Source organism: Microtus pennsylvanicus, chromosome 14 (assembly GCF_037038515.1).
Source record: "Microtus pennsylvanicus isolate mMicPen1 chromosome 14, mMicPen1.hap1, whole genome shotgun sequence".
NCBI classification, from domain to species: domain Eukaryota; kingdom Metazoa; phylum Chordata; class Mammalia; order Rodentia; family Cricetidae; genus Microtus; species Microtus pennsylvanicus.
The window spans coordinates 29,654,956-29,672,239 of record NC_134592.1 but is presented as its reverse complement, the minus strand read 5'-3'; the positions used below and the strand labels follow the sequence as shown (position 1 = coordinate 29,672,239).

The following is a 17,284-nucleotide window of genomic DNA, read 5'->3' as shown; positions in this document are numbered from 1 at the left end:
AAAACCAGGCAGGGACTGCTCGGGTGCCGAGCCAAGCTCTGGGCTGTGCAGGAAGGTGGAGGCAGCAAGGCAGCCTTTGAACACTTCACCTGAGAAGCCAGTACTTGGAGCACAGCAGCCCGTGGCCAGCTGTTCTGGTGGCTTACAAAGGGCCACCGCGAGATGACTGGGGTTTCTCCCTTTCAGGTTGCCGGCTGACCAGACACGCTTCTTCACCACTGGCGTGCCCCGTTATCAAGTCTTCCGTGTCAGAGGGGAGGGGTTCTTTCCTCTGGTCCATAGGTAAAGCTGTCTTCTGAAGAATGGCCAAAGCAGGCAGCAAGCGATGGAGGAGCCCCTCAGAAGAAGCCTGGCGTTTTATTAGCTTTCCAGGGTGCTGACTCAGCAAGCGCCATGTTTTTTACAGTTTGCATATTGAGCGAGTGGGTGTCTCTAGTGGGCCTGGATTGTCCGGCCTGCCGTGGTGGTGAACTCCTGCTTGGGTTGCACAAACGCCACAGGCTCGTGTGAGTCCCAGGGATAAGACGCTTTCCTTTATGGGCCGTTTGGGCTCCTGGCCCTCTCTTCTTCAAGTCCATATCCATCAACACTCCCTTGGGGTGGAAGACAGTAGGTGGGCAACTGAAAAAGAGAGGAGGAAGGGGCACGGGTGTCTGTTTTGCTGCTCAGCGAGTATGGCGTCCAGCCTTATATCTGGAGCACAGTTAGGGATGTGACTCTCATAATTAATACTTGGGTAGGAGGTGCCAGCGGTGGGTCAGGAGCTAGCAGGTCTCCATTGAAAAAGTTTTGCGTGTGATTCTGTTGCAGCCTATGGTTAATAGCTGCCTGTTTGGAGGATTATCTGTAGCTTTTCATTCTTTGTGCAGGTAGGGGAGTTGGAAGGACTGTGTGTTCAGGAATCCAGACAGCTGCATGGGTGCCCTGGAGATGCTGTCATGCCGCCGGCATGTGTCTGCGATCTAGAGTGAAAGTCAGGGAAGCAAAGTCTCGTGTTAGGCTCATCTCTAGCTAGCTCTGTGACAAGGGCGAGGCCCATGGTCATGGCGCCTGGTGTCCCCGAGTGTCAGTGGCTACTGCAGACACCTGCAGTAGCTGCTGTTATGTAGACACTGATGTCTTTGGAAAGCACTGAAAACCATTGTGTGTGTGTGTGTGTGGTGTGGTGCCACCTAAGATACCTTTGGGGATGAGATGGGTGTGGCAGATCTGTGAGGCAGAGCTGTACTTTATATCGGCTCCTCAGGGCACACATAAGTACACATTTATCTCTCTATAGAGGAACATACACCGGGTCTAGAAGGTTCTTCCCACCTAGGCTGCCTTGGGCTCACACATGGATATCCACATGGCTGTAGGACATCCTACTGTCTATCCTCTGGCTTCTCCAAGAAAACCATAGACTCGGTGACTCAGAATTACTCTTAGCCTTGTAGGAAGGAGCTCAGGGTGGCTGGCGGTCAGGCTTCTGCCCCAAGGACTGTGTTGTGTCCAGGCTTTTTATTGCAGTAATCCAGAAAGGTGAGCATTCGTTAAAAGAATAAACAGCAGTGTGATCCAAACCAAATTCACCTATGCTCTAGATCGGTGGTCCTCAACCTTCCCAGAGCGGCAACCCTTTAATACAGATCCTCATGTTGTGGGGACCCCAAACATAAAATTTATTTTCATTGCCACCTCATGACTGTAATTTTGCTACTGTTAGGAGTCAGAATGTAAATATCTGTGTTTTCAGATGGTCTTAGGGAACCCCTTAAAAGGGTCATTCGACCCCCACAGGTTGAAAACTGCCACCCTAGATAAAGCCCAGAGAAGGCCAGTTTTCCCCCTGTGTGGGCCAGAGCAAAGGCGGGGCTGTAGCTCTCAAAGCTCTCATTTCTCAGGCAGTGGAGATTCAGAGCCTGTTACTTACCTTCTGGAGGAGAGGGGACAGAGTGACCTGAGGGCACCCCCTTCCAAGGACATCTTCTCATCTGTCTCCTTTCTCCAAGAGAGATGGTGGAGAATGTCCTCTGGCTCCCCCTAGAGGGAGAGAAAGCAGAATGTGGGCTCCAGGGCAGTTGAGTTGGATCTTAAACTCAGCCACTTTTTGAACACTGAATGGATAAGTGGCCGTTAATCAGCCTCCCCCAGAGAGTATCACGGCCATCATCTTCTCAGCGCAGAATTCCCCCTGCTTTTGCCACGGCCCATTAGAAATCACAATAGCACCACAAGGGCAGCCAGGCCTTTAGCATGAGCGCCCTCGGGGGACATTCAAGATGCAGAGCCTAGCACAGGTCGCCCAGCTCTTTGGGCTTCTCTTGGTTGTGTGGTAGTGCATGCAGAACATACATCTTGGTAGGAGCACTTGGTGGGGAGACTCTTAACCTCAGGGTACTGCAGCTCCTGAGGGCGATCACGGGTGAGTATATTTGTCCTGTGCACAAAGTGAAGACACTGGCCTCGTCTTCCTTATCTCTGATCCCATTTCCCCATGACCTGCTCTCATCCTCCTACTGTTGGTGACATGCTGGCTGAGTCTTCTGGACAGTGAGTTGACAAAGTTCAGCTTTACAGAAGAGCTAGAAGCTGTCGCCTAAGGGAACCATGGGAGCAAGGACAAGAGCCTTCCATCCTTCCCCGACAGAAAGTGGCCTTGGCAGCGGGCAGTGTTCTCTAACTAGTTCTTTGGCTTGGAATAGTCTGTGGAACTCCATTGGTTGACCAGCCCCGTAGAGGTGCGCAGCTGACCTCGGACGCTCTCCTCCACTGCTCTTTCTGTTTTTCACTTTGGTGCCCTAGCTGCTCAGCCGTCTAGCTGTACCCACTGAGTCAACAGCGCACTCAGGGTGGGTTCAGCCAGCTCTCCATTGCCAGAGCCAAACAGCTGAGGTGATCAGCTTAAACATAAGAAAATGTTCTTGGCACATGGTTTACGTGCATAACTGTTCTTGTGGGCCTGCAGCGGCGCAGTTCACTGTGGTAGGAGAAAGAGTGAGGAATGAAACAGGGCCTCCATATCTCCCTCAGGAGCACGGCCCAGAACCTCACCTTCTTCCACCAGGCCCCACCTCCCAGAGGATCCGCATCATCATAGCCCTGCAGGCTGGGGACCAGGCCAAGGCATGCGAACCTTTAGGGGCCGTTAGGCATCCAGATCCTGGAGTAGCTCTCCCTCTTCCCTTCTCTATCCTGATCTCACCCATTGTTTTTCTGACTTTTAGAACCAGTGCCTGGAGTGGGTGAGGCTGGAGAGATGGTTCAGAGCACTCACTGCTCTCACCGGGGACCTGGGTTCAGTTCCCAGCACCACACGGCAGCTGACCACTGTCCAGCTCCAGTTCCCAGGGCTCAGATGTCCTTTTGAGGCACACACATGGTGCACATCCATTCATTCATCAGCAACACTCAGACTTGTGAAATTAAACTAAGTTTAAAACAACAATAACCAGACAGTGTAGGGGACTGGAGAGATGACATAGCTCCGTGATTAAGAGCACTGGCTGCTCTTCCAGAAGAACCAGTTCCCAGCACCCACGTGGCAGCTCACGTTTGTCTATAACTCCAGTTCCAGGGGATCCAGCATCCTTTTCTGGCTTCTGTGGATACCAGGAATGCACGTGTTGAATAAACACAAATGTAGGCAAACACTCATACAAACACATAAAAAACTAATACATATTAAAAAGTAAAAAAGAAACAATGTAGTTGAGAGTAATTTATTTAAACTTAGACCTTTTCTTTTTTGTTATTGTTGTTGGTTTTTTGGGGGGGAGGGGAACAGGGTTTCTCTGTAGCTTTGAAGCCTGTACTGGAACTCACTCTGTAGACCAGGCTGGCCTCGAACTCACAGAGACCCACCTGTCTCTGCCTCTAAAAAGCTGGAATTAAAAGCATACGCCACCACCACCTGGCCTATTTTTAATTTCTTAATTGATAAAAAAATCAATTTATGATAGTAGCTAGGGGAGTTACTCACATCTTACAGGAATGGTAGTTGGCCTCTTGCTGGTGAGGTTTTGGCTCTGCACTGACAGGGGTGAAAATCTCGTGCCTTCTGCCTCCGGCCGTTGTGACGCTGCCACCATGGCCTGGCTGTCTTCTCATGTGCTCGATTTCAGGCTGAACATAATTTGTTTAAAAGAAAATGCAAATCTCATTGTAGGGATTTTCAGACATGGAAAAATGGAATCACTATATACCCCAAAGCCTGCTTTAAACGCCATCAGCAGTTCCCAGTCACAGAGCATCTGTGGGAACTTTCTTAGGTCGGAATTCCTTGGAATTTTGTTGAAAATCCATTGTCCAACATTGAAGGTGTAGTTTAGGAGGAGCGTGCTTATCTAGCATGTGTAAAACCTCATTTCTGTTCCCAAGGGTATAAGCTCTTTATTAAGAATAATACCACATAATAAAAGCAATAATAATAAAACCACAAATGTCAACAACAGTATGTAGTCCTGGCTTCCCATATACTTATCGGCCAATTCAGAAATCTCTCCATGCCGGGTCCGCCGGTCTGCATGTCTAACGGGCTTCCCAGTAGATCTCATGTCACTGACATGTAAGAGTCACTGCCTTAGGTAAAGGCATGGGTGTCACGCAGGTTCAGATTCCACCCAGGACCAGTCTCGTGATGAGATAGAAGCCTGCTTACTGAACAGCAGAGCCAGCACGCCCCCTTTGCTCCTGTGACATTCCTAGGCTGGTAAGGAACAGCACCAAATACAGCCAGAGCCTTTGTCGTTGAAGAAAGCAGACTGGCAGAGAGTCATTATCCAGTTGTTGAAAGAGGCCTTGTCTGCCTCCATTTCCGGTTTCAGCTTCTTGCTCTACTGACACTCAAACTCACCAATCTAATCTGGAGTTGTACTGAGCCAAGGCTTTAAGAAGGCCTTATAGGGGATTGGGAATATGACCAGGTAGTAAAGTAACCTGCTGTGCCGTCATTAGGAACTGAGTTCTGATCCCTGGCATCCACAGAGAAAATATGATATGGTCATGGATGTCTGTCACCCTGGCATTGGGCAGGGATTCAGAGGTTGCTGGCCTGCCCGTCTAACCAATCAGTGAGTTCAAAAGATATGATGGCGGGGCATGCCTTTAATCTCGGCATTCAGGAGGCAAGGCAAGTGGACTTCTGTGAGTTCCAGGCTAGCCTGGTCTACATAGAGACTTCCAGGCCAATTTTGTCTCCAAAGAGAGAGAAAGGTGATCCAGGAACACATCTGATCCAATCTCTGCCTCTACTCTATCCTGGGGGTGTACATCACCCCCCCCAAACACACACACATACACGCCTCACACAGCCTAGGGGAGCTGGCAGCCTTAGAGGAGGCACCCCCACAACTGCCAGGAATGCAGAGCTCAACTTCTGGTGATCTTTCTGAGACGGCAGGGTTTGGAGAGGGACTGAGTGGGGTCAAGCCAGTGAGACGGTAGGGTTTGGAGAGGGACTGAGCGGGGTCAAGCCAGAGATCCCAGCCAAACAGAGAGATGCGGACTTGGCCCTACCTGAACCTCTCCCCAGGGATGCTCTAGTGTGTGAAACTCATAAGTCATCTTAAACTTTGTCTCTCTCTCTCTTTTTTTTTTCAGATTGGGAAAGAAATTTTCCGAGGAGATGGAAGAGTGAGTTCCCATGTTCTTGTGTGTCCTGTAGGGGGTTGTGCCAGCAGTGTGGCCTTGGCTGCCATCATCCCTCCAGCCTATGTTGAATACAGCATTGAAAACAACAGATGGAGGGCTGGAGAGATGGCTCAGCAGCTCAGAGCCTGTGCAGGGCACCAGGGGTGGGCTTGCAGCACCCACATGGCAGCTCACAACCGTCCTTAGCTCCAGTTGTTCTAGGGGCTCAGCCCCCTCATCTCACCGCAGGCCCACACTCAGTATGCAGACAAATATGCAGAACAAACAGTCATCTGCATAAAAATGATAAGGAAGGCTTCAAAAAGAAAATCAGGTGTTCTGGAATCTGGCTGTGGCCTGGGGCTGGGATCTGCAAGGTGAGGTCAGAGCTTTGCTTCATGGCCCCTCCTCACCTAAAGGTCAGAACCTGGCCCTCGTGCCATGTCAGGCTCACCACCAGCTCTTCAGGATCACGTGTCCAGGTACAAGGGTGCCAGCCCAAACTTTCCACTAGAACAGCACAGATGGGCAGAAAGTAAGATAATCTGCTGACCCTGGCCCTCTCCTAAGACTTTTAAAAAATGAAAATGAAATTAATTAAAATGAAAGGAAAAGGTTCTAGGCAAAGGCAAAATGGCAGGTGCTCTCGCCCCTGCAGGCTTGAGGAGAGCATTTGTGTGCGTCTGTGGGTGCTGCCCGTGGGAATGGGGGGGTCACATGGCCTGTGCAGCCATGCACAGCAGACTCATTTGCCTGAAAATGTTTGACCAAGATTATGAAAGAAGGGGGATTTTAATTTATTACCTATTGTCTTAGTTAGGGTTACTATTGCTGTAGTGAAACACCATGAGCAAACACAAGTTGGGGAGGAAAGGGTTTATTTAGCTTATGCTTCCACATCACTGTTCATCACTGAGGGAAGTCATGACAGGAACTCAAACAGGACAGGAACCAGGAGGCAGGAGTTGATGCAGAGACCATAGAGGGGCATTGCTTACTGTCTTGTTCTTTATGGCTTGCTCAGCCTGCTTTCTTACAGAACCCAGTATCACAAGCCCTGGTGGGCTGGGGCCTCCCCACTTAGTTACTAAGGAAGAAAATGCCTTACAGCTGGGTCTTATGGAGGCATTTTCTCAGCTGAGGTTCCCTTTTTTCATAGGACTCCAGTTTGTGTGCCAAGCTGACCTAGAACTAGTCAGGACAGCTGTTAACTCTAGGTTGTTGCCAGCTGTGTTTAAAACTCTCCTGTTCTGTTTTCCACTAACAGCCGCCGCCTCAGACAACACAGCCTGACTGGATCAGATGAAGAAGGTGAGCTTCTTGAGGAAGTTGGGGCCTAGTCAGGAGACCTGGGGGCCCCTGGGGAGTTCTTGGCTGCGGGCTTGAAGCCAAGACTGCTGCTCACATCTCTGCCTTGCCTAGTGCTTTTGCCTGGTCCCCTGCTTTATCCACTTCCTCTCTGCACCTTATCCACTTCAGGACTCCGCTGCACTCAGCTTTCCTGGGGTTGCAGACTTAAACAGCCAGACCCACTCCCTGCATGGCTGGTGGAGATTTAGAAGCTTTTCCCCAGCCCCAATTCTTCCTTAAAATAGATCTTCCGCTTACCTCTTGTCTTGTCCATGTCTTTCTTTTTATGTGTGTGTATGGATTTGTGTGTGTGTACATTCATACACGTTCCCTCTATTGCTATAGTAATCTGTAGTGACCATTTTAAGTACTTGGGCAGCTAATCATTGCTGTCTCTTCTGAGTCTGTTTCTGTTGACTCCTTTTCCTTCTGGAAGAGGTATTTCCACTTCTCTCTAACTTTCTCTCTCTCTCCACACACATGCACATGCATGCACACACACACACACACACACACACACACATACACACACACACTGCTCCCTCACTGATGAATAGTTTGATTGGATATGGGACACACTGGATGTGACATATTATTCCTGAACCTATCTGTCCCCCTTCAAAGTCTGATCCATTTTTTGGCAAGTCTTTGATGGTCAAGGTGTTTATTTTGACAGCTGTTTGGAGCTAGCACTAAGATGTGTCCAACTTTTTGCCATTAAGACAAAATATTGTCAACTACAAAGTTCATGCTTGAGAACCGCATAATCAAGTTACAAAGAGAGAGGGGGGAAAGGGAGGGAGGGAGGGAGGCAGAGGGAGAGAAGGAGAGAGAAAAAATAAAATTGCATTTAGAAAGTACGTTTTAAGTAAGTTTATAGTTCCATGTCAGGCTGTATTTCTAGCTTTCCTCGGCTGAGGGTGGCCCGTGGCCATGGATTAGTCTAAGGCATCTTGTGAGCGAGTGCAGCGATCACCAAAGACCACTCTGTGGGTAGAAAATTACTCATCAGGGACACACTGCCCGGCTGTCTCACAAAATCAGAGACCTGCGACTCGGTGGGAAGGTGTGGTTTGAGATGTTAGTCTACAGAGTCAGTGTCCACAAACTGGTTATCCAGAACCAAGTGTATCTTGCCCCTGTCAGTTGAAGGGAAGCAGTAACCTTCCTGACAAACAGAAATCCAAATCGTAAGATTCCTGAGGGTTGCTGAGTTCAGGTTTCTGTTTACCCAGTAAGAATCTAGCCTGTGTTGGATCCAGGCCACCGTCTTAGGACTCCATCACAGAACTGTCATTTTGGTGCCCCTGTGCAACCTAACACATCTCTGGTCTTGATCCCCTGTCTGGGGCCAGCTCACCTCACACCTGTGGCCGAAGACCTCTGAGGCCTGGGAAGCTTGGGGGCCTCGGCCTGAACTAGGAGATGGCAATGGAGGTTGTCTGCAGTGTACGAATCTGGCCAGTCTGGAACGGCAAGAAGGAGTGAGTATTAGCTAGTAGTGTCCGCAGGTCAGTTTTTGAGTAACTTGGTGTCCGGTTGCTTGTGTATTTGTTTGTAACACCAACAAACTTGGGCTTTGTGTTAGGAACATTAAATTCGGGAAACATGATTTCTAGAGCTCTTTCTGCCTGGAGCCGCCTTCCAACGCGTCTAAAGACCCTGCTTCCTTCACGTTTTTCCTTGTGGAAAATGCTACTCTAGAGTCCTTAGATTGCTCCAAATGACCAGAAGACACCAATATGCAATTGCAGACAAACAGAGAAAAATCAGCATGCTCGGGTCCCCCCAAAATGGCTTCGACCCTGGGGGAGAATAAGGCAGCCCCTTTTAAGCCTGCTTAGGGAAATTCTAGCTGAGGTTAGGTGTACTTTGAAGTGATTGGGTGTAGACCCTTTCTGAAACAGGAATCATGTTATGATTGGCTCGTGCTCAGCAAACCTGCCCTTTAATACATTAAGAAATGGAGGCTTAGCGGGTTTATATGGGGTAGCGGGACTCGGAGGCTGCCTTTCCAACTCCCAGGAGAATCAGCTCTTACTCCTCAGCTGTCCACCAATGTCGCCATCACCATTACCAGCTGCCAAGCTAGGGATATGATACCAATTTGGCTTACGTTTTACATATTGCGTCCTATGGCTCTCAAGAACAATCAACAGTCTATAGCAAGCTCGGTGTGGTTTGTGTGTGTGCATATGTGTATGTGTGTGTGTGTGTGTTTGTGTATATATGTGTATGCATTCGTGTGAAGGTGAGAGGCTGATGGGGATGTCATTTCTAGATCACTTTTCACCTTTACTTTTTAAGTAGGGTCTCTCGCTGAACCCCAAGTTCATCAGTTTGACTGGGCTGGCCGGTGAGCTGCAGGGATCTGCCCATCACCCTTGCCCTGCATTGCTGGAGCGTTGGACACACACCACCAGGCCTAGCTTTTTGTCTGGGTTCCTAGGATCTTAACTCAGGTTCTGATGCTTATGCCAGAGGCACTTTCCTGACACACCATCTCTCCGTGGCAAAGGTTTTTAAATCGACTTTATTGAGGCTGTTTGAGTACAATGAAAGTACTCAACCATTCCAAGAAGGCAGTTCTTTGGTTGACATTCCTGTCCTGTGAAGCCGCTGTCACAATGAACAGACAGAGTCTCTATTACCCCCTCAGCGCACCCCTCCTTGGCCTCTGGCCTCAACAGTTGGTGCTTTTTTTTTTTGTCATGATAAAATAATTTCATTTCTCAGAATAAATGGAGGCATAAGTACATATATTTTATCTCAGTTTACATAAATAGAAGCCTAGACATGCCTGGCTTTTTGCCTCATCATGATTCCAACACCGATTCAGATCGTCGCATGTACTACTGTTAGTATCTTTGCTTTTATTGATGAGTGATGTTCCATTATATGGGCATACCACACACCATACATTAGCCTGTTGATAAACACTTGAATTGCTCATTATCCCCATTCTGCAGACAAACGGGAGGGTAACCTTGCCCAAGGTCACGCAACCAGTACCTGATAGCAGCAGGATTTTGAGGCAGACCTTTGACCTCTGAGCTCTTATTTTCAGCCTTTGGGATGAATTCCTTAGAGCTGCTGGGATCTTCACCACGGGCCGTAGAGTGACTGCTGGGTGCCTAGTCGAGTCCCACCAAGGAAGGAAAGAAGAAAGACTGATTTTCTGAGAACCCCGCTAATATTTTCCCTTTCTTAAACCCGGCATGGGAAACTTGATTTTGACATGGAGGCCTGATACACAAACCCCTTCCTCACAAACCCCCCAGGAGCGACACCTCCTTCCTAGCGTCAGTCTGTCCCTCCATTGAGCTCTGCTCACGTCCTTAGTGGAAAACTAGTTCATGTCACACTTCACATGTGACTTGGTCCATTTCACCGAACGTGAATGTTTAGAATCCATTATGCTCTAAGAATCATATGTTACATATAACTAGTTTCTAGAATTATCTTTGCTCAGAGACTTCCATGGTTGGCTAGTGAGGGCTGCTCCTTTGAACTCAGAATATCCGGTGGATGGGGAGAGTCCAGGAATGATCCCCGTGAATCATCTATGCTATGCGTCCAATGATGACGTTATACAGCTCCTTGGACAACTGTCAGGAGACCTAGTGGCTCTCCTAATAAAACCCTGTTCAGGTTCTTAGGGGAGCAGGAAGCGTTTTCACCCAGGAAGGGGCCAATTTCACCTGGTAGGGATGGGTCATGGGCGAGCAGCGCTAGGGAAGAGGCGAGCCAATAACAAGTCTCCCTTGTTCTGTCTGTCACCTTCTCCCATCTCCCACCAGCCTTGGAGGTTAGGTTTATGGAGGAGAGCCAATGGATCCTCACTCAGTTCCTGCCCCAGGTGCTAGAGATGGTGGTCACTAAGGCAGTCCCAGGCCTCCAAGAGCTTCTGGTCTAGTGAGAAGACATCTTGCTCCTTGCCTGCCTGTCGATTGTGGAGCCGTTTCAGAAACCTTATCTCCATGGCTGCATTCTCAGCATCTTCACCCTTGGTGGGTACCATTCACGCTGCCCTGATGCCTGGGGAGGAAGGAGAAGCATGACTTCCCTCCACCAGTGCCTCGTTCTTCTAGGGAATAGGGCATAAAAATACAGGAGAAAGGACTTTCGGAGATTTCAGGATGGAAACAGAATGAGTGGCATTTGCAAGTGGCTTGGGCGTCTGCTGGTGAACCAAAGGACATGACGTGGGACTGTTTGCGAGACCATGGCTAGGCTGAAAACTCAGATGGATGTAGAGGCCAGTCAGAGATTACAAACACGCGAAACAACAAAAGGGTAGGTGGCGGACGGAGAGTGTCGGAGCCTGTGATGAACACAGAGCAGCGTGAAAGATGTCAGGTTAGGTTTGAGAGGATGACAGGCGGACTAAGGATGGATTTCTAATTGTAAAATGCCCATAGCTCCTGTAAGGCTGAATCCCCAGCTCGAGAAAATTAAATACAAAATTAAAAATGACACTTTTAGGCACGTGGTGCTGGAACTTGTACCCAGGGCCACAGGTCCGCTAAGCAGTCTGTCAATGAGCTAGGCTGCCAGCCCTCAAGAACCAATTCTTTTTTTTTTTTTTAAATCTTCTGTAAGTAGAACACAGGTGCAAGTTGGATTAGGTCTTTGGAGGCAATTTGTAAATTCTTCACAAAACCCAGGATGGCTTTGCCCTAAAGGAACATGGATCCTTGTTGGGAAGCAAAACAGAAGATAAAAAACAAAACAACAACAACAAAAAACTCTATAGGAATTCAGCAGCTATGAATGACAAAGCTGGGAGGTGTGACAGGACATGGTTGCATAGTAGTGACCATATGTTTAGTTGTGTAGGTACTGAAACACCTCAGGAAGAAGGAAGAACCTAGCGTGAGGAGAGACTCTGGGTGGAGAATGGTTAACGAAGTTGGAAGGGGTGCAGGTTTGCAGATCAAAGTCCGGATTCGTGTCCATTCCGACTCTAGACTGCCTTTAGTGATGTTATGGCGGTGTTCAGTCTTCTTCCTAACCTGCTGGCTCTAGCTTGAGGCTCTCCCTGTTATTCCTAACCAGTGGGAGGTTATAGAGACTGGCTGGAGAGTAGTGGGCAGCCAGAGCCCCACTTGACCTTGGAGCAGGCAGAGCAAGTCTTCTCTATTTAGACAAGAGCCACCCATCCTTTTTAAAGACATTTTAAAAGTTAGTATACAGGGTAATGGCATTCATTTTGGCATTTTAGACACACGTGTCACACTGTGTTTGATGGTATGGGTCCCAATCTCTCTTATGGCCTCTCCCTGTGACTTATTGGTTACCTTCATCCGATCACATGTCCCCCTCCTTTCTGCTTTCTTGCCACACATTTTCCATTACTCTTTTCTCCCCTCTCTCCCCTTTCATCAGATACACACACACATACATAGATGTACATTTCAGTCTAGAGTCTGTGTAAGAGAGTATACGCAGTATTTAACTACATTTCTGGGTCTGGTCTGTCTCATAGCATGTGATCTTCAGTACCCATCTTCCTCCAAAAGTCATCATTTAGTTTTTCTTTCTGCCTAACTAAAATTCCATTGTGTGTATACCGTATTTCTTCTTTCGCCTGCTTGTGGACATCTAGGTGAACAGTACAGCGGTAGGCATGGGTGTGCAAATATCTCCATGGTACGTTGACTTAACTGTCCTTCCAGTATATTCCTGGGAATGGCTCAGCTGAGTCATGGCAGTTCGGTGTTTAGTTTTTTGAGGGGCTTCTGCACTGACTTCCACTGTGGCTCCCCCAGTTTCCACCCCACCGGCAGTGTAAGCAGGTGTCCTTTTCCCCATCGCCTCAGCATTTGCTTTTCTTGGTTGTCTTGATGCTGCCGATTCTGACTGGGGTGAGAGGGAACATCAAAGCAGTTCTAGTGGCTAAGGATGTTGAACACTTTTTCCGAATATTTATTTGTATGTCTTCTTCTGAGAACTTTCTATTCAGTTCAGTGGTCCATTTATCAGTTGGATATCTGGTGTTTAATGTTTGAAGTTCTTTATATATAGAAAGTATCACATTCCAATTCCTCGTCTGATACATAGTTGACAGTGATATTTTCCCATTCTGTAATCTCTCAGTGCTTATTTCTTTAGCTATACAAAACATTTTAATTTCACATAATCCCACTTTTCAATTTGTAGCTGATCCATTCTTAAAATCAAGTTTTTGAAACCCTGTCTCAAAAAAAAAATCAAGTTTTTTATTGCTCTAAAGCCATTAGATATCTGTCATGGACGGTTACACAGTGTTTGAAAAGGAGCGTCGTATCTGGAATAGGACTGAACTCAGTCTCTGAAAGTGACTTTTTGAACAAGCTGCTCCCTCATTCCTTGACTCAGCAACCATCTGTACATCCCTCTGAGGGATGCGCGAGGCTTGGCTCTAGGATATGATGGTGAACAAGGTTGTCATTGTCTTTGCCTTCAAGACCTCTTACAGTGTAGCAGGGGACAGGAATAGAACATATTATCACACAACTAAATAAGCAGGACCAGCAGATGTGGTGACTCACGCCTTTAATCCCAGCACTGGGGAGGCAGAGGCAGGCGGATCTAAAAGGTGTGAGTTCAAAGACAGCCTGGTCTGAAAGATGAGTTCTAAGACAGCCAGGGCTGCTACACAGAGAAACCTTGCCTCGAAAAATCAAACAAACAAACAAAACACAACAAAGAGGAATAGATGATGACTTGGTCTCCTGAAGGAAGAGCACAGGTGCTGTTAGAGAGAAAAACAGAGCCCTCACTTGAGCTGGGCGATGAGGCGGACAGGCAAGCATCCAGGGAAGGGCAGTGGGGGTTGGGAGATAGAGAAGGGACCACAGGCACAAAGGTGTGTCACCCCCATGCCCACCCCCACCTCTTTCGGGCCTGCTTAGTCTCCATCTGCCCTAAAAGGCACTCAGTCGTAGAAGACAGTTCCTGGTAGTAAGGCCTCAAAGAGCACGAGGGGACACAGATGGGGAAAAGAAATTCTTTATCTCCAGAAGACAATATTCGGGGACACTGGGGAGAAGCCGCAGTTGGCGAAGTGCTTGTCATGCAAGCATAGACTGGAGTTTTATTAGCGCCCACCTGAAAATCCTGGGTACAGGAGTGTGTGCCTATAGTCCCAGCACTGGGGAAATGGGCGCAGGAAGGTGCTCTGGGGTGCACACACGTGAAAGGACACACACATGCACAAAGGATAGTCAGGTTAAAACAACCGCTGAATGTACAATTGAACATGGACTCAACTTTCAACTCGTTTATGTTAAACCAAACTGTAAGTTAGAAAAATATCTGTGAGCCTCTCCCCAGTCTCTGGAAACAGGAGCTTAATCAAAGTCATTGTGTTCAGGCATCACCTTCTGCGTCATGCAGGACTGTGTCTAGCATTGTGACCCGCTCTCACGGCAGCCTCGAGCTGTGGGTGCACCGTAGCCCCGCTGGGGAGAGCTGTCTCTTTCACATTCCGAGGTCCAGTTTTGACAGAAGTGAAATGCCTTGAAACCTAGGAATAATAAATCCTCCTGACCAACCCAAAAGTGTTTAATTCCTAAAGGACAAGCTGAGTCGAGCCACTTTTAGCCAGGGGCGATTGGGGACTTAATTCTTCAAGTGTAGCAATCTGGATGATCTGAGAGCTTTGAGTTTAAGGGTAATTGCTCAATTTTCTATCCATGTCAACAGGGAAAATAGGTAAAAGTGGCTCAGCACAGCCACGCAATGAGGCTGGAAGAGACGTGAGGTGCAGGCTGTCAACGGAATTGGAAATACGCTATCTCTAGAGGGCTATCTCAGCCGACCCCCGACTCCTGCTCCCCAGCCATCTCCATCTCTGGGCTTTCCGCCTCTCTTTCGGGCACTGTCTCGTTCTCCCTTAACCCTTCTACCACATCCTCCATGCCTTCTGCGAACAACAGTCACTTGAGCCCAATGGCTTCAGTGGAGAGCAAGCGAAAGTGGGAAATGCCCTTTAAGAGCAGATTGAGTGGAATCCTGGTGCCTCACCTGTTTAATGCTTAGTGACGTTTTTGTTGTGTGACCCGCCTTCCTGCAGCTTCCTGCAGCTGGTGGCATTTCCTAGGTGCCTCCTAAATCTGGCCCCTTTGTGTTCGTAATTCTGGTTAAGCAATAATCATTACTGCTGATGTTTTTTATTAAATAAACCAGTATAAGTCCAAAGTTAACAGTACTCTATACAGAAGTCAATCTAACCCCATCCCTGCCTATCCTGCCTCAGCATCCACACGTGGAAACTGCAGCCAGTGCTCAGAGGCTGTGAGCTAGGGCAGGCTGCCCTCCCTTTGGTCTGTGCCTTACTTTGTTTACAAGATCCTGGGTAAGAAATTTGAAACGGGGCTGGAGAGATAGCTCAGTGGTTTAAGAGCATTGGCTGTTCTTCCAGAGAACTTGGGTTCAATTCCCAGCACCCACATGACAGCTCACAGCTGTCTATAATTCTAGTTCTAGGGGATCTAACACCCTCACACAGAGTATATAAAGGTGAAACACCAGTGTACGTTAAATAAATAAATAAATAAATCTTTTTTAAAAGAAAAGAAATTTGAAACAGAAACCAATCTTGTGGGAAAGCGTATTGATAATTAAGCTTGTGTCCACGTCCACAGTGCTAACTGCTTCACCTGTGGCGATGCTGCGCGCTCACCTTGGTGATAACCACCCTCTCGCCCGCTCACCATGGCGGGTTGAATAACTCACAGGTCACATGACCAGTGCAACCAGCTTTCCATAGGAAGAAAGCCAGTCACGAAGAGCAGGGTTTGCCAGGTTCTGCGGTGCCACGTCGGCTAGTTTCAAGCTAACAATATGACATCACTGGCTGCAGGTAGGACAGTGGGCGCACCATTATATCATACGCCCACTGTAGGCATCTTAGCCGTAATAATGGTGAAAGCATAGCTAACCTAGCATGGAGGAGGTGCTGAATTCTGAGTCCAAAGTACCCTTGTTTTCAGTGTTACTTAGAAGGGTGTATGTTTGACAGCACTTGGTTTTCTGCTTGATGGGGTCCAGAATCACCCCAGAGACAAATCACCGCGTGACTGTGAGGGTCTCTCTAGGTTAGTGGAGCTGGGAGGACCCCCTACCCCCTCCCCCCCGCCAATCGCTGGACTGCACTGTGTGGACAGGAGAGGGCTAGTGAGCACTGCTCTCCTGACAGCCACCTCAAGCTCCTGCTGCCACAGTGGACTGTACCCTCACACTGTGAGCCGACATGACCCCTTTCCTGAGTTGGTTATTGTCAGGGATTTTGTCGCAGCAGCAAAGAAAGCAGCTTTTGCTTACTATAATAAAATACCCGAGATGGGAACTTATGAAGAGAAAGGTTTGTTTGGGTTCGTGGTTTTGGACGTTCTGGTCTAAGGTGGGAGCTCTGCATGTTTATGGCAAGAAGCGCGTGGCTGACTTCTGTTGCTGCATCTGGCAGAGCTTGGAGGGGCGCTCTGTATCTGAGCGGTATGCTGATGTTTCAAGTCTCACCAGATGTATTCCTTACTTCTGAGTCACTGTGACCGCAGTATTTGCTGGAAACATTTATTTTGGCTCACAGTTTTGGCAGGTCTCAGTCCATCACAGAGGGGAGACACGGTGGGGCTGTTCACATCACATGGTAGAAGCCTGTGTGGGTGGCTGTTCACATCATGGTGCCCCGCGATAATATAACCTTCAAAGCCCTTGTCCCCAGTGACCTACTTCTGCCAGCTGGGTGCTACCTCCTAAAGGTTCCATAGCTTCCCATAGTAACAGCGCCACCTAGAGAACAAATGTGTATAACCATAAGCCCATGGGGACGTGTCACATGGGAACAGGTCACATTCAGACCCTAACAGACTTGCCACAGTTGCTGTCAGGACACCTCTGTCAACAGCTAGCTTCTCTGGGATTCCATCTTCTTCGATCATGTCCAGCTTACTTCCATGACCCCATCTGAAGCACTGCTCCTTGTGTGCGAGCATTCGATGCAGCAGGTTGCATGATCTTCTTCCGGGAACTCGGGAAGCGCCGTCAGTATTGTCATTTATAGTCTAGCTGGAGGGAGGTGTTGTATTGTAGATTACCCCACATTCATCTGACCAATATGAAGAATCCCATCTCTCTGAAATCATGATAGAAGTGAGGGTCTATGTTCTCAGCTCTTGGCTTCCTCCTCATGGGGACGGAAGGTAGACTCTGGATAGGATTAAATCACTCCTATTTAGTTCTCTGGGGCTGTCCAGATGCGGCCGAAGGATAGTCAGCCTTCCAGGCCGGATGCAGTCCCTCGTCCATACAGTTGTGAAGGGAGGAGGCAGCTGCCCCG

At 48.3% G+C, this 17,284-nt stretch overlaps 1 protein-coding gene across 1 annotated transcript in view; it reads left to right on the top strand.

Moving 5' to 3' along the window:
• The window catches only part of Ift43 (intraflagellar transport 43), a 79,112-nt gene that overhangs the window by 51,576 nt on the left and 10,252 nt on the right, over positions 1-17,284 (top strand). Inside the window, exons 4-5 of the mRNA XM_075948055.1 lie at positions 5,581-5,613; positions 6,878-6,921. Coding sequence (XP_075804170.1) covers positions 5,581-5,613; positions 6,878-6,921 — 77 coding nt within the window. The remainder of the gene's footprint in view (positions 1-5,580; positions 5,614-6,877; positions 6,922-17,284) is intronic.